General features: G+C 37.7%; 1 protein-coding gene across 3 annotated transcripts in view; it reads right to left on the reverse strand.

The window, feature by feature from the left end:
• Positions 1–8,249: 8,249 nt before the first annotated feature.
• Positions 8,250–16,656, reverse strand: part of LOC101846126 (engulfment and cell motility protein 1) — a 28,398-nt gene continuing 19,991 nt past the window's right edge. For 2 of the 3 annotated variants that reach the window (XM_005096244.3, XM_005096243.3), the window contains exons 14-22: positions 15,255–15,359; positions 14,519–14,627; positions 13,793–13,929; positions 12,549–12,718; positions 12,127–12,242; positions 11,106–11,207; positions 10,486–10,562; positions 8,978–9,112; positions 8,250–8,501 (exon numbers count right to left, since the gene is read on the reverse strand). In XM_005096244.3, coding sequence (XP_005096301.1) covers positions 8,346–8,501; positions 8,978–9,112; positions 10,486–10,562; positions 11,106–11,207; positions 12,127–12,242; positions 12,549–12,718; positions 13,793–13,929; positions 14,519–14,627; positions 15,255–15,359 — 1,107 coding nt within the window. In that variant the 3' untranslated portion in view covers positions 8,250–8,345. The remainder of the gene's footprint in view (positions 8,502–8,977; positions 9,113–10,485; positions 10,563–11,105; positions 11,208–12,126; positions 12,243–12,548; positions 12,719–13,792; positions 13,930–14,518; positions 14,628–15,254; positions 15,360–16,656) is intronic. The other variant, XM_005096245.3, reaches the window with a different exon arrangement.

The raw sequence follows: 16,656 nt of genomic DNA on the forward strand, positions 1-16,656 counted from the left end.
AACTCTAACGCTGCAAGGTGCGAAAACATGAAAATGAGAAAAGGGACTCCAAAGTAGAGAAACATGAGGCGTCAAACCACACACATTTCAGACATGAATCAATAAAATGAAATAAAGTTGTTTATTTTTATATGAAATGAAACCAAAATCATCAAGTGTTCAGGAGATAAGAAATTTTTTTTAATCCACTGGAATTCTATTTTTCTTTCTTTTGGGCCTCATAGCTCATAATAGCTCAATGAAACTTAAGTCTGATTATGATTGGCGTTGACACATTTAATCTTTACTACTCTACTACAGTTTTGTCACAAAACAGAGAAATCAGTTATGCTATACTGTAGTATAACAACTCTGTATTTCACAGAACACTGATCGTAAATCACCTGATCAATTTGTTATCTTAAGTTTGTCACAAAGATTTTTTCATTGTCATGTTATGACAGAGCCTGAGCTGTGAAACCATTCCATAGATGAACAAAAGGCCTAAATAATGTTATACATAACCCAAGTCACTGAATCTCTGCTGAGAACATGGTTTAAAGAATACACTGGTCTATATGTTTCTGGACATGCACTACATGTAGAATCTATTCTTTATTATTCTGTACAGTAAAAAATGATGATAATAGATTGCATTTATATTACACATCCCTACAAAGAGTAGATTCTATGCACTTTACAATTAGTTAAGACTTCAAAAGACCCTGCACATTCAAAAACATTCCCAGTTTTCAGGAAAGCGGAGCAGAAAAATAGTCAGGTATAAGTTATTTCCTTACAGCATTTAACACCCTCAGTGTTACTTTCTGTGTAGGAACAGAACTATGATATGAATAGTCATAAACTGCAAACTATATACGGTATTCATTCCACTGTAACCAGTCCTGTTCCTATAACACCTTGACAGCAGGCAAGCCTACCTTTTAGAATCATCCATTAAAATATTTAAATCTTATCTCGGCACAAAACAACTGTTGTGGGTATAGCAATAGAAAATAGGTGACGGAGAGGTATACAGCCGTTGGTGGACTTATTTTCACTACATCAGTTTTTCTCAACTGATTTTTAATTTCATTCTTCTCTTAAACATGCATGAGAATATTCTTAAACTTAAATGTCTTTAAGAAAACACCAGTACGACTCAATACAACAACAATGATATGCTGAATCAGTGAAGAGAAATTTCTGCCAATGATACATCATTAACAAACAAAATAAAATGCTACACTCCATGAACCCTTTCATGACAAACTGTTAGTAAAGTTGAACACTAGACATATAGCTAGGATTGTTAATGGGATCAATGTAAAAGCTTTAGAATAATGGAAACTGTGGCATGTTTAGTCATAGCAACTGTGACCCCCAAAAAATAGGACTAAGGAAAAAAATAAAATGATCATGATTCACAATAACAAGTATCACTACTGAGCTAAAAGCCTAAAACTGTGTATGTGGATTTGGAATTGAAGAGTCTTTGACAATAAACATTTCTGAAGCAGTGGCTGGCTTGCTGAGGACTCGAACCTTGAGCAATTTTAGCGAATTTCGACAAAAATTATTTTCATAAACTAAAGATTCAGAAAAGTCTGAAATTCGTTAAGAGTAGACACTAAAACGAGTGAAGTTGGGCGGCTAATTTTTTTCAATTCCAAAGGAAGGTAAAAGAGTGAACATCAAAGTAAAAGAAAAACCTACCCTTCTTCTCGGCAAAACTTTGCATAAAATGAGAGCACATAGAGCATGAAACTCTTTGACTTAAATGTCACAATATACTCAGAAAATCAGCCTCTTGGTTGCCAGTCGCAATTGTTTGTCATAACACATTTCTAATAGCATAAACATGATTGAAATGTCCACAAGAGACATGTTAATTGAGACCCAAAAAATTATATTTAAATTTGTGCATTAAATTTTTATTTTTTTATTGAATAAAATTTTGAATTGGAAAAACAGCTTCTTCTCATAATAAATATAAAAGAAACTATCTAAAGCAACCAATACCAAACAGTAAGTGCCAGCTAAGATTATCTGCTTTTATTTAAATGTGGTATGATTATTTCACCCACAAATAGACTTATTTCTCCAGTCGTCCTCAACAACCAGCCACTGCTCCCACATCCTGAAGTAGTCAACACTCAACTGTCGGAATGTTCCAGAATTCTCATAACATGGACTCTCATAGTATCACACCAAAAAAACCCAGCACAAATTAGCTGTGAAGACTCCACAAGTTGGACAAAGCTGTACAACCAGGCTTTAAAAAAACATACAAAACTTTCACTAAAATGATTACATCAGGGCATGTTATAACATTCCACTTAAAAAATATGATAAATTATAGCGAGAATGTTTTGCACATACATTTGTCTACCTCTCTATAGCAGCAATTTTCCGTCTCACACTACTCATTAAGTGCACAAAGACCTTCAACACTGCCAAATGTCTTTTACTTCTCTGAGAGAAGTAAAACCACGTTACACCTTACAGTGCCAAAAAACATTTTTACAAGCAATATTCAAGGTCTTCTTTGCTTGAAGCTTTGTCGGATTTTTCAAAAGAAAGACTATAACACCTTCACAATTCTTCAGTTCCTTTCTGGGGGATATGCCTGAGGCTCAAATAAATTTCTACCTATTCCTTCATTTTATTCTTGAGCTTTCGAATGTTTATTATTTCTACATACTATCAAAGATTACACAAAAGCGGGGTTACAGTTGGTGTAGTAGTGTTGAAAACAAACATAAAATGCAAAACTCTTTGTCAGAAAAAAAATCTTCTAGCAGGTGATGGACTAGAGTCGAAAGACCCTAACAACAATATGATTCCAAGAAAAATGCTAAGACAATGAGTTCGACACTAGCATGAATCGGTGCAAACATTTTTATCTATAGACAAGTATATGTGTACTGACATAACAATGGGCATGCATGTTGACCACTTTCAACAGTATTCATAACAAACAAATCTTCCAGGACACCAAAAAGACAAAAACTTGATAACCGCACATAAAGCAGAATTTCATATATTCAGTCAACGAAACAGTTCGTGTAGACATAACACACAACACAGTTGTTTCCCTCACCACTTCCCTGTGTCGCACAAATGAATCAGTCAATCAACATCTCCATATCAGACAAGAAAACATAACATTAGGGGTAGGCTTTGGTAGTAGCATTCATTAAAACGTTTTTAGCATCATCTACAGTCTTTCTTCATATTTTCATTTTATGTCCTTCCATACTTTCAGGAGACAAATTTAGCACTCAAACATACTCAAATTCATTTGCAATTTATTTTTCCATAATAATTTTCAGTACCCATTGAATCATACTCTCATACGCCAGTTGCTCTCAGACATATTCAAACTTGCTTGAAATTTCATCAAAGTGAAAATAATTTAAACAAACTATCCCACTACCCTGCACTAGACAGTGTACCACTCTCAGCTCCTAAATATATTCAGTCATACAAATGTAACCTTTGACCCAATTTAAATCAACAAGGAGGCCCGCTGCTAAAACCTAGCCTGTCAGGGCCAACCTGGGCAGAGAGGGATGCAACATACCTGAAGGAAAGCTGAGATACTCGATAGATTTTTAAAAAACCTTCCCATGCAAAAGTCGAACTCATGCCTTCTGCCTGAGACAGTGAAGCATCTAACAATTACACCACAGATGCTGGATACCCGTTTTCAAAACAGTTCTAACATCCAGCTTTTTTTACCACCACAAACGACTCACAAGTCTACACATGACATATGAAACCTGTCACCCTTCTTCTCACATTCCAGTTTTGTATGACACACAACATATTTAGCATCTCTGTACATATGTATAAGTACTTGAACAACTTAGAATTGATAAAGAATCTCTCACAAAAATGATCTCAAAACCAGAAACAAGTAACACAGATTGAAAGAAGACTAGACCAGATAAAATTCCAAAAGTCTTAAGAAATATTTGTGACCTCAAGTTTAAGGAAGTACACCCTAGAAAAATGTACATGTACAGCAAACAACAAACATTTTACCACAACAACTCTCATGCCTGAGAAAGAGGGAAGAAATACACCCACATAAAAATAAAGTCCAAAATGAAAAAAAAAAATGATCAAAGTCACATTTTCAGATTTACAGGAATCCAAATTCTTTAGTTCAACAAACTTCACTTTGATCCTTTCACTATACAACCCTCTTTTGAAGAGTCTCTCTAACTCAAGATAGAGTTCGTTGGTCAGTTTGACAGTCCTGGGAAGTTAACTTTAAATGAAGAAAAATAAAACTGTAAGTGTTTTTACCCCAAAGTCAACACAATTTAGATCATTTAGGAGGTGGGCTTCCCACCCTGTTATCAGGGCTACCCTGGGTGCAGAGGGATACATCCCAGCAGAAAGACCAAGATACTGAAAAGAAGTGTTCTCCCCGCTCGGGAATCAAACTCAGGTCTCCTGTGTGCAACAGTGTAGCGCCTCACCACTACACCACAGATGCTGGTACTTTAGAAGTAGTTCACATCAAAAGTTTTTTTTTAAAATGTGATGACTGCAAATCTGTGACTGTATTCATTTTTCTGTACTGTTGTTCTCACGTACTAATAAGAAGAGCACTATCCCTGTCCACGTTCATTTGAACAAACAATCACGCACAATCTGGTCCACTCAGTAGACACGTATTCAAGCACAAAAAAGAAACAAGATGAAACATTTGCCTAAAGGATATTTCTCTTCTCAACACCTGATGTCAACTAGCCCAACAACTGACCGACCAACTTCTCAGAACAATCGTACAGCTAACATTTACCTCTCACTTCCATACTCATTATAATCTTATCAAGTGCAGCATTCGAAAAAATTGGTCCCTTTTGCGATGACAAAGAGCAATTAAGTGTGGCCTTCAAACAGTAACATTGTTCTCCTGATGCTTCACAGCACGTTTGAATAAAATATAAAATGTAATAGTGAATGTTTTACACACATGGACACATTTCAGGTCATTTTGGGGCGGCTGTTTTGACCCTGCCAGTCAAAGTTATCCTGTGCTATTAGGAATACAACATCCCAATAGACAGAAGAAAATATTCGATAAAACCCCTTGTGTTCTCGGTGTGCTGGCAAAGAGCCTAACCGTTACACTACAGACATCAGTCCAATATGGTGACAAAGAACAGAAAACTATTTGGAAAAATGACACAACAAAACTGTTCCATAATCCTACAACAAAAAAACATCACAAGACAGTGTACTAATCATGAAGACACAAACGTACAAACATGTTTTGTATCAAGCCAAAGGATGTACAAGGATTAAAGTTAAACTATTGCAATCACTGAATTGATGGAAAAGTCGTACGTATGAAAAATGTTAAACAGCAGTATTAACAGTGTCCTTTATGTGTCTGTAAGAAAACATAGGCATGGCTTCAGGGGTTTTTTTTCACAAAACTGTGGTGTTAAGTAACCGTTCCTCTCAGAGCCTATCAAAGAAAGCATCTTCGGAAGAGCTTTAAGAGTGAAAAAAGAACTTCTCAGTTCACATAAAATTTGGCATACTTCATTTCAAATTCAAAAATTGAACCAACAGATTCACTGAGATTCAACATTCGACTTATGAAATACCAAAAATTATTCCTGACAAAGACAGACAAATACTGAGTATTGCTGCTTAAAGAGCCATGATGACTACAGTAGACTAAATCAAAATGCAAGGCAGACAGTTTTGGCATATAGGCATACAACCTGCTGCGCCCACACAGCATTCAGACTTTTTTCATATCTTTACCCGTACCATTAGCTTTCCCATAATTCATGAGGTGGCAACTGCCTCTAACAGCATTAATGACAACGTGAAAAAACATGAAACAAAAGACATACTCTAAAATCTACAATGCACTCTACTTTACACACAACACGGTTCGACACACCACTAGCCATTCTCATGCTGACACTTCAGTGATGGTTAGGGGAACAATAACGCCTGTATCAGGATCGGTTTCATGGTGATGAGCCCCTCTCTACACGCTAACCTGGATGATGCCACATTAATCAGCAGTCATCATGTCAATGCAAAGACATCGCACAAAAGTAGACTCCCAATCTCCTAGAATGATCTTCAATCTATTGTCATCATATCCATTACATGACTACCGTTTCAACAATCATTCTGGAACAGTCCCAAATCCGTAGTCAGACAACTTCATATATTAGGTGAACTCATGCCCATTCTATGGTAAATGTGTTGTTACCATCTGGCCATCAAGTTGGTTATAGTAGATTCAGTCTCATATCAAATGTCATCACATCTGCTGGATGACTGCCCACAAAAGATGAACTCCCTATTGTTTTAAAAACAATCTTACATCTATTGCCATCTCATCTGGTAGAGATGACTTTCTGACAGGAGGTGAACTCACGATCATTCTAGAACAACCTTCAATCTTCAGTCAATTCATCTGGTGATTGACTTCACACATTCATAATTATTCCACAACATTCTTCAATCTAGCGTTATTGAAGAAAGTAAATTCTCAGTCATTCACCAACCACTAAGCACCTCAGAACCTCACAACAAAGGAACAACCAGTATTGGCCTCGGAGATATCTTTCTTATTAATACATATGTTTTCACAGTAACATCTTTGACATAGATTGCTATAGTGGGTGTAGAGTAGAATACGTGGTAGGTGTCTCCATATGGATAAAGTGATCGAAGGCAGTTGTGGTGATTATGTTCAAGATATACGCTGGTGTGATATGACAGCCAAAAGATGAGATGAGATGAAATGAGATGAGAATTAGCTTGCCATGGAAGACACTCGGGCTTGGATTAAGGGTTCCACAGAAAAAGAGGGTATAAAGACAGAAGCATCAAGCTTGCATGATGTTTGACCAAGGTATGAAGCTCAAGAAAAAAAAAAGTTGTGTAAAGTCAGCCAAGACTGAAGGTAATTCAAAATCTTTCAAAACAAGGATGGACGAATTAGGTTTTGTAGATGTGCTAAGCTATAAGCACAGATGTGCTAACATGAGGGTATCATGAGAGTAATTTGATTACACAGATATTTGCATAGATTCTCTCTTGAGTTTGCGGCAAGACAACTGCAGACTTCATTCAGCAGTAAAATGTCTGATAAATAATGACGTCCACTTTTTTCTCCCACCTTTACCACAACAAAGACACAGATAGTGTGTGAGTGTTGACATACAGAAGTATTCGTGACTGCATGTTTGCATAACCTCATTGTATCTGCCGAAGCCAACTGGCACAGAAGTGTAATATCATGAAAATAAACTTTTAAAACCAGAAAAAAAACACAAAGGCCTCTAGCTTTTTTCAAAAAATAGGAAACTTCCTCTCAATTAGCACAAACTTCATGACAGATAATGGCAGGCTATGAAACCCAGAGACAACATCATTCACATCAGAGAGCTTTTATCTCTAAACATTCACCACAAACAGCTGAATGAAAAAAAGAGTGTTGGCGCAAATTGCGTATATAAGGACTTTAAATACTTTCTATTAAATGTATAGGATATCCCCTCCCCCCTTTTTGCACACATCAAGGCTCACATCTCACCAAATGTACATCTTGGTTACCCAGCAGCATGAGTATCTGCACATTAGTACGACAAAAACCAGACACAAGTTTCACTCATACATATGCTCATCATATTGCAGACAAAGAAAATGAACTATAAGTAAACCCACTGTCTTCTTTCATACTTCAACGTGGCTGTCTCTGTGACAATGTTGTACCCAATCTTGCATGCAGAACAGGCAGAGGCAACATAAGTACCCAGCCCACAGTCCGTGTGCATGTTCACAGCCAGGAGAAAACCTACTAGGAAACAGGTTGGGGAGAATCCGAGGTTGAGCAAAGAGAATAATCATCGTTCATCGTAGGGAAAAGTAAGAGACAGACAGACAGACAGACAGACAGACAGAAACAATAGCAGTAGAAGATAAGAAGTAGGATCTACCAGAGGCGCCTTCAAACCACCTGCAGGTTGGGGTGGGGTTGGAAATGTTGGAGGTAATATGTGTGTGTGTGTGTGTGTGTGTGTGTGTGTGTGTGTGTGTGTGTGTGTGTGTGTGTGTGTGTGTGTGTGTGTGTGTGTGAGTGAGTGTTTCGGTGTGTATGTGTGTGCGTGTGTTAAAAGGGAGGGGGGGGGGGGGGGGGGGGGGCGGGCTGTTATGGACACACACACACACACACTCTTGAGACAAGGAGCACAAACTCAACATAACCCAAACCCACTGTCTCCTGTCATGCTTTTAATCCTAGTTAAACATCTCATGGCACAGTATTATCCTCCTCTTGTCCTGGTATCACCGAGAGAGAGACACGGAGGTCACAAGTTGAGGTAGGCAAAGTTATAGTTGATAGGTGGGGGAGGGATAGCCGGAGCTTCCGCAGGTATCGCCACACCCTCCGTGTCCAACATTCTCATTTTGATCTCCATAGACAAGAGAATTTCTTCGTCTTTTTTAACTTGAGAGCTCACCATCTGTGAAGTGCAAATACAATTACTTAAGCATCACAAGAGTGTTTTCTTATAACCATCGACGCAAGGAACATATATAATTTGTCAAATGAGTTCTTTTAACCTGTTGTCTAAGTGAAACTTTCACTAGTCAAAACAACTGCAAATTTTGTCTTTTTTCTAATACTGCAAAAAAGGGGTTCAAGTGTAATGCTGTAACCATTAAAGCTGACCATCAAGATGCTCATGAAAATAGCCAGCTCAAAAATTTACGGAGACTTAAACCTCCATTTCCTCATCTAGCAAAACACCAGATGGAACAGACATTGTACATAAATGTCTTTTGAAGCCAGCCACATTCAGAAATTGATATTCTTCTATTCGAAAGTTACTAAAATAATATCACAGATTTCTTGCCAAAGAATATTTTTTCATCGTATCTGCTATTCACATAGATTTAACATACTGGAAAAATTCATTGCATCATCACCATCATTTACCTCATTCCCTAACAGATAATTCAGTCCATCTGTCCACAGGTCAAATTCATTTTCTGAGCTGGCCATGAAACAAAACGGGTCCTTCTCCAATTCAGGTTTCAAACAGAAAGCCACCTTGAATGCCGTTACCTGAAACTCAAAAAAAAAAAAAAGACAAATGTAACCACACCAACATATACCAATACTTTCCCTCATACCCTAAGAATTCACCTGATCTGAATTAGTAGAACAGAGACAAATTTTAAAAATCTAAAAGAAAAAGAAATAGAATGACACTGCTTGCACTCACAAAAAAGAAAATTGGAGAACTTGCGCGCCTTTTCATCAGAGGATAAGACGGCTACTGACCACAGAGAAAAGTAACATAATAGACAGGTGGCGACTATGAACAACGTCTGAGGTATGGTCACTATCTACACGTACGAAATCGACTTTTTATAAAATACTTTTCAATCGCCAACATTATTGTATAAGTTCGAGCAAAATATTCCCTCCTCGAGTTCCAAAACAATAAGACCCTGGCAGCTGATGTCAACAGTAAGATGGACAACACACTGTCACATGACAGCATCAGATTTACTGTTCTGGTCAGCAGCATTATCGCCTTACTGCTTTTTTAGCAATGATCCAACATAAACACTCAGTCTGAGAACAGGCTGGAGGAAAACTTTTGAAGCGAGTGACAGCCATGAGGCGGTTTTTTAAGGCCAACTTGTCATGAAAATCACTACCATTTACATTTACCATTATCCTGGAGGGTAAACACTGCACAAATTGAAAGCCATGACAGCTGAAATAGGTTGGCATAAATGCGAAAGGAAAAAAACAAAGCATGAGAAGAAAAAAAAATCAGCCACTAGTAGTGCTTTTAACATAGTTGTTTTGTTTTTTTTGTTTTTTTTAGTTAGTGTTTTACAGAACTCACAACTGTCATATGAGCATGCAGAACACATTAAACATTTTTCAGTTGGTAGGAAATTCTTCATTTGGTCCGAGTGGCGGCCGAAGCCTACTTTAATCGATTTTAGACTACCTAGGGATTTTAACTTTCGCAACTTGCACACGGGACCTCCGGGATTTTTCGCCCTTATCTGAAAAGACTAGGTGTTAGATCTTACCTACCCTTAGATCAGGGTGTGGCTGAAAGACAGCAGTAAGAAGGAACCAAGGAGAAGCAGTTAAAAGGCTGCAGAAAGAGTCAGGAGCCCAGAGGAGACGACACAACATTGATAGAGAGAAGGAAAGGAGGCGAAAAGAGAAAATTTTAGAGAATAAAATTGTCCATCGCCACCCTGACTCGAACCCCAGACCTATTGCATGAGAGGCAGACACCATAACCTCTCGACCACGAGAGCCCCCACTGTTTTGTATGCCAGACCAATATAAAACAATTGTACATGAGGCCAAGATAAAACAAATTCAGCTTAAACCAATATTTAAAAAATCAAACAATGAACCAAGACAAAACAATATATCCCTGGACAGAAAAAAAGAACAAGTAAACTTACTCTGCGGCCTCTGTCCCTGACATTGACATGTGGGCACTCTCTGCCTGTCACCAGCTTCTGGATATCTGCCAGGGGCACTGAAACGTCAAAGAAGATTAATAAGATCAAGACATATCTATAGTTTTAGCAAAAGTTTAACAACAGTTGCAACACAAATAGGTCATGTAAGTGTCAAAGATTAGAGGTGCAACAAGAGAGTGACATACAAAGAACAGAAGGGGAAATAAAGATGGCATACGTTTGATAAGAAAGAAGGAGCAAACAACACCAGAGCACCCGCCAACCATCCAAGACAAAAACATACCCCCAACACAGAAAGACTACACAGGAGAACATAGTTACATTTAAAATTCAATCGCTCACTGCTCTAGGCTGGGTGTCTGCAGTTCCAAACAGTCTCAGAAGTGAAGAGCAATATAGTCGAGTGACAAACTCACAAACACAGACATAGAGACTTGTGTATTTGTTTCTTTCAGTAAAAGAAAGTGCAATAAAATTGCCATTTCGTGCAGGGGAAAGAATAGAAGCAGGACCTACCAATGGCACCCTCCAACCCCCCACACACATAGAGATACATATATCACAGATACATTCACTCACACACAGGAACAATCTCTTACATTTATTCGTCAACTGCTCCAAAGTGGGTGTATCTTGTTCCCTGCAATCTCCATAGTGAAGAGCCTTGCAATTATGAGACAACATCCAGTACCAAAACTTGTCTGGAGAGAAAAGCAAAGCAAATCAAATGACAATACAAAAATAATTTCACGCAGTTCACCAGATCTTAAGTTGAACAACATGGAAAGAACATCAAAATGAATGTAATTTATAAAGCATACAAAAACAAGTATAGTAAAGATTTCATCAGATCTCATAAGTTGAAAAACTTAGAAAGCACATAAAAACCAAGATAATTTTGTTTCACTTAATCAGGTATGTTGACTGTACTTTCTTTATTTGAGTACCGTACAGAGAATCATCTCAATACAATGTTGTTTTGTGCTGGGATGAAGCAAGATGGACAGGTGGATAACACAGAGGAATGATAAAGAAATAGAACCTATCAGTGGCTCGCTCCAACCTCCCATTCTGACATGTTAACTCTTTCACTTCCACAAGCCGTGTTTCATGGTTCTCCACTTCCGGCTTCAAAACCACACCTACTTTTGTAATAATCAAATCTGAAATCTTAGGCTGAAGAATGATCGTTTTTAGCAGCATGTTGAGATAGGTCATTATTTCCCCTTTACTTCCGTATATTACACATGTGGCTAATATTGAAAATTGAACTTTAAAATCTTTAATTTGTTCGACGGTAGGCAGAATCAGAAAGTAAGCCATAGATAGGGCCCGGTCGTGGTGAGGAAAACCCCCTTGTAGTGAAAGACTTAAAAATCAAAATACAGATAAATTCATTTCATCAAAACGGAATTGCCAATGCTTGAAAAAGCAGCCAAGACTTAAAAAATGTTTTTATACAGAGTTAAAAGTACAATTATTGGCAAATTCTACAGAGATGGCGCTCTACTGCTGTAAAAGTGTGTGTTCACATTTCCCTGAAGTGGCTTAGAAGGCAAAGACAAATAACAATAAACGCGGTGAGAGTGACCACAGATCTTTTGTGGTGTCCCCACTGACCTTTGCACTTTCCATCCTTGGTGTACTTAGCAAACCGAGTCCCAGCCATGAGGTAGTTGAGACGTTGTTGCTGAACCAGCTCTCTGATCTCTGGCGCTATTTGTTCTCTCAGCTCTCTGAGGAGGAAATCATTTTTTTTTTTAAGCGTCTTTCAACAAGATCTATATTTACTTCGAAGCCCACTAAGAGAACCTATTTTGTTCCTGGTAAAAGAACTTTAAAAAATATAGGAAATAATTACCTCCCCTAACCACTAATCTTCATTGCTTGTACAAGCCTTCACTACTAATCCATCTTCACCTTTAAAATTAAAGTTAACAAGTACTTTGAGCCAGCCATTTGTCATTTTAATCTACACTACAGCAATTAATCTGCAACATGTCCCCCAGATTTTAAAAAAATAGCTTCAATCCATAACTTACATGATTGGCTTAAGCTGGGCACCTTGGCCCTCCTTTTCTCGCCGCTCGTTCTCCCTGATTTTGCTGATCTCATTGTAGGTGAGTGAGTTGACCTTGGAGCGGAATGTCTCAAATGACGACGGTAGCAGGTCAAGACTTCGGGTTATCTGCTCCCTCACTACCTCCAGAACCTATCAAGGACAAAAAAAGGTCATAAATAAAGAACCAATTTGTTCAGCACCATAGTAACCCTGGCAAATTTCTAAAAACCATAGCAGTCAAGAGTGCTTTCTGTAAAAGTATGGCAATCACTATGATTTGAATAATTTTAATCTTAACGTACATGTACCTAGCAAATGTATAAAAAATGAGATAACATCCATTTCACAAATGTTTGACGAACATGGATTAAGGAAAGTTGGACAGGTTTGCGTCAAACTTTTTTTCAAAATTAACAGTTTTGTCATTTATCCACAAGGAGATATTACCAGGAAATGAGTATTCTCCTTGGCACTAATCTAGGTGTTTTAGTTCTATTTAGGAATGAACACAGATAGCATTAAGATTCAATTCAGTTTACCAAAAGAGAAATACTCTGACAAGATAACCACAATAAAGTGCCTGAAAAGAGAAAGACTAGAAGACAGAAAAGAAAGAGAAAGAGTGAAGATGCAGGACTCACCCGTGACACCCTCCAACCACCCACATTTGAGGGCAGGGATAGAAAATGTGCCAGTGCACGATAAACTTTACATCATTTTTACCACAAAGCACTAAGTTTAAGCTTAACATTTTTAGAGGAAAATTCTGCCTGTGAAATGTGAATAAGCTCCTTCAGTTGCTTTTTAAAATTCAACTACTCTAGCAAGAAGAGAACCATATCAAAGACGGCACAATATATGATGATTTCCTCTGCTGGTTGAAATACGAAAAAAAAACACTCAAAAACGCTGCTGTCAATATCTTTATCATTGAGTGTTTCATGCTATTTAAAAGGAGGGATTTGTTTTGGAGATAATGAATAGGAGCAAAATTGTTTTATTAAAAACTTTTATCTCAAAAAAAAAAAGCAAAACATCTTTATGACACCGATGCTGTTGTCTCTAAAATAGCTCATGGATGGTCGAAGGCGCTTTCTTATAGAGAACTGTCAGCTTGTGTTCATTTGACAATATTGTTTAATAATAGAGGCTGTCTGCATAATGAAAAATCACACAATCACACCACAAAAACTAAAATCTAATCAGTACAGTTACGTTGTATACCTTGGCAAAATCTTGGGTGGTAGCTTTCATCTCCCGCCAAGTCTTGTTCAAAAGCTGAATGCTAATGCTGAAAAACTCCTCAAATGGCTTGTCATGGGAGAAAAACATGACGTAGTACGTATCTCCATTTTCAGAAGCTGAAAAGACCAAAAAAGAAGTTTTTTGTTGAAAGACATTAACTATAAGTTATAGCTTTAGTAAGAGTTTTACTACACTTGTAACACAATAAGGTCATACAAGTGCCGAAGATTAGAGGTGTTACAAGAGAGTAATAAACACCAAAAAAAATAAAGGAGGAGAGATAAGGATGTTTGATAGCAAAGAAGGTGCAAACCACACCAGAGAACCCACCAACCACCAACATATGAACTCTCAAAACAAATCAAATTTAAAGGTAGAAGTAAAGCACACAATCATAGCACAATTTTTTTTTTAACTTTATAAAAGTGTTTGCACGAAAATAGATTTCATTAAACATACCAGAAGCTTTGAAAGAGGTTTAAGCAAAGCAACCAAAATAATGTTCTTGACAGTGTGCTTTGCTTCTAACTCAGCCTATGCAATGATAGTAAATGATTTAAGCCCCTTTTAACACAGTCTAGATCAAGCCTGCCTTTCAGTACCAACCCAAGCTGAGCAAACAGAACTCCAACCACACACAGACCAGACCAAAGAGTCATACAAACAAAAAACTTAAGAGGATAAAATTTCAGTAAGATGTATTACGCTGATCTCCAATATGCAGAACTTCGCACAGAATCTGGGTCAACCTCTTGCTGGCCTGAACAAACGGACAAACGTGTTCATCAACCCTTGTGGAATTCTCCAACACCACCTGGAAATAGAAATTCAAAATTTCTGTTAGAGCTTCAACATTTCATTAAAAGAATTTATTTTACCCCTTATTGACACAATTTAAATGATTTTGAATAAATCAGAAATATAAATACAACCTGCTGGACTATTATGTCTGAGATATAGTTATTTTTCAAAAAAGAGCTCTTTCTCCTGTCTTAATCTACATCATTCGTACATGTTGTTAAAATCTGGTAGAGGTAGAACTTTTTTTTTAAAAACAAATGTAAAAGCTTGGACATTTCTACTTTAGAACACTATCATCTTCAGATCAAAAACGACAAAAATGTAAAAAAAGTTTCAGTGCAACAATAATTTCTTAATAAAACATTGAACACCAGGTGGGGGGCGTTTTGCACATTTTCTTTTTCATGGACATTTTGAATTCACAATCTGAGCTGCCCAGTGTCATGTGTTCCGCTGCAGCAACACATTGGGAATTTCGTGAACATCTCGTGAATTTCTTAAAAATCACGAATTCAAGTCACATGCGAAAAAAACTTGGTGTACAATAAAATTCACAGGAGGTGATTATGTGGGCAAAGGCTGACTCTTCAGAGGAAAGAAACAAGTCAGTTATCCCAGAAACCCTGACAGCTGTCCTGACCTTGACATAGTTCTCCCAGTGGTTCCTGGCAAAGTACAGCATCACATCCAGAGCCAACAAGCCAGGAGGAACCGCAGCAAAGTCCTCCACCGGTGATTCTGCTTTCTGAGAACAGAAGTAACTTCTATTAACACTTGTTGTCTTGAAAAAACTTGTGTACGTAAAGAGGGAGCACACTGACACAATAAAGGTCATTGTTTGAGTAAAGAGAAGCACATCAACACAAAGATGGTAACTTAGTGAGGGGAAAAAATTAGACAGACAGACAGAAACAAGGGAACGTAAAGAAGTAGAACCTACTAGTGGCGCCCTCCAACCACTCGCATAAAGGTCATTAAGAGCAAGGAAAAAACCCCAACATAAACAGAAGCATCAGCGGGAAACAAGAGAAGTACGACATACCTCCGACCACCTGCAGCAAAAGTTATGACATAACAAGCTACTTTTGTTAACTGTTCTTCTAGCTAAAATAGCTGGCAGTTTTCCTGGCTACATGCTGCAATATAGTTTCGTCTTTTTATCTTCATTAATTATATCTGCTTGCCTGTACAGCAACGGCATCATCATACACAAAAGTATCATTCCTATCTTTAAATTTGGTAGTTATAATATATGCTCACAGCTTGAAAACTATCTTTTTATGCTGAAAATGCTAACATTGACATATATAAACCACCTGCAACAAAGCTAGGAATAGGATTACAACTTGTGTGAGTAACACAACAAGTCATTTCCGCTAACATTGGTACACTTGAGGTTATGCCCATTTACATTGATACACAGAATTTACTTCCATTAAGATCAAAAGTAAAATGGTCTCCGCCTTGGAACACTCAATGTAAAAATAGAAATCAGCCAGAGAAACCAGTTTAAGCACTAAGCAATCAACTTTGCTGAGTTGTTTTATCATGCTTTGCACAGGGTGAGGTGAAGAGAGAGGGGTTGGAATGAGCTACTTGCCCAATTTCACTTGTCTACTAAGCATGCACGTGAGCTCTGGTTCTCCCTTGCCTCAAAACAATGCATACAACTTAGACACACACACACCAACACACACATCGACACACACACACACACACAGGCACAGGCACACACACACACACATTATATTTGATTTATTTGTTTTAAGCAAACATTTAAATCTTCTCTCAGGCGTCTGCCTCCCCGACAGGTCATTATCTCATCATATCATAAACAAGAGAAGCCAAAGGGTGGGAACTGAGTTGTGCCCAAAGAAATCTGCCAAAGCATCCCCCTTTTTCAGGCTGAGACGACTGGTATTCGTTCTTATGGAAAAGGCTGTCAAGCAACAAATTATTTCCATTGATACAAGCACAGAATTTACTGCTGCTACAACACTGACCTCTGATTGAAGTCCAGCATCAATACTATAAGGCAACCT

This window comes from Aplysia californica, unplaced genomic scaffold (assembly GCF_000002075.1).
Source record: "Aplysia californica isolate F4 #8 unplaced genomic scaffold, AplCal3.0 scaffold00124, whole genome shotgun sequence".
Classification (NCBI taxonomy): Eukaryota; Metazoa; Mollusca; class Gastropoda; order Aplysiida; family Aplysiidae; genus Aplysia; species Aplysia californica.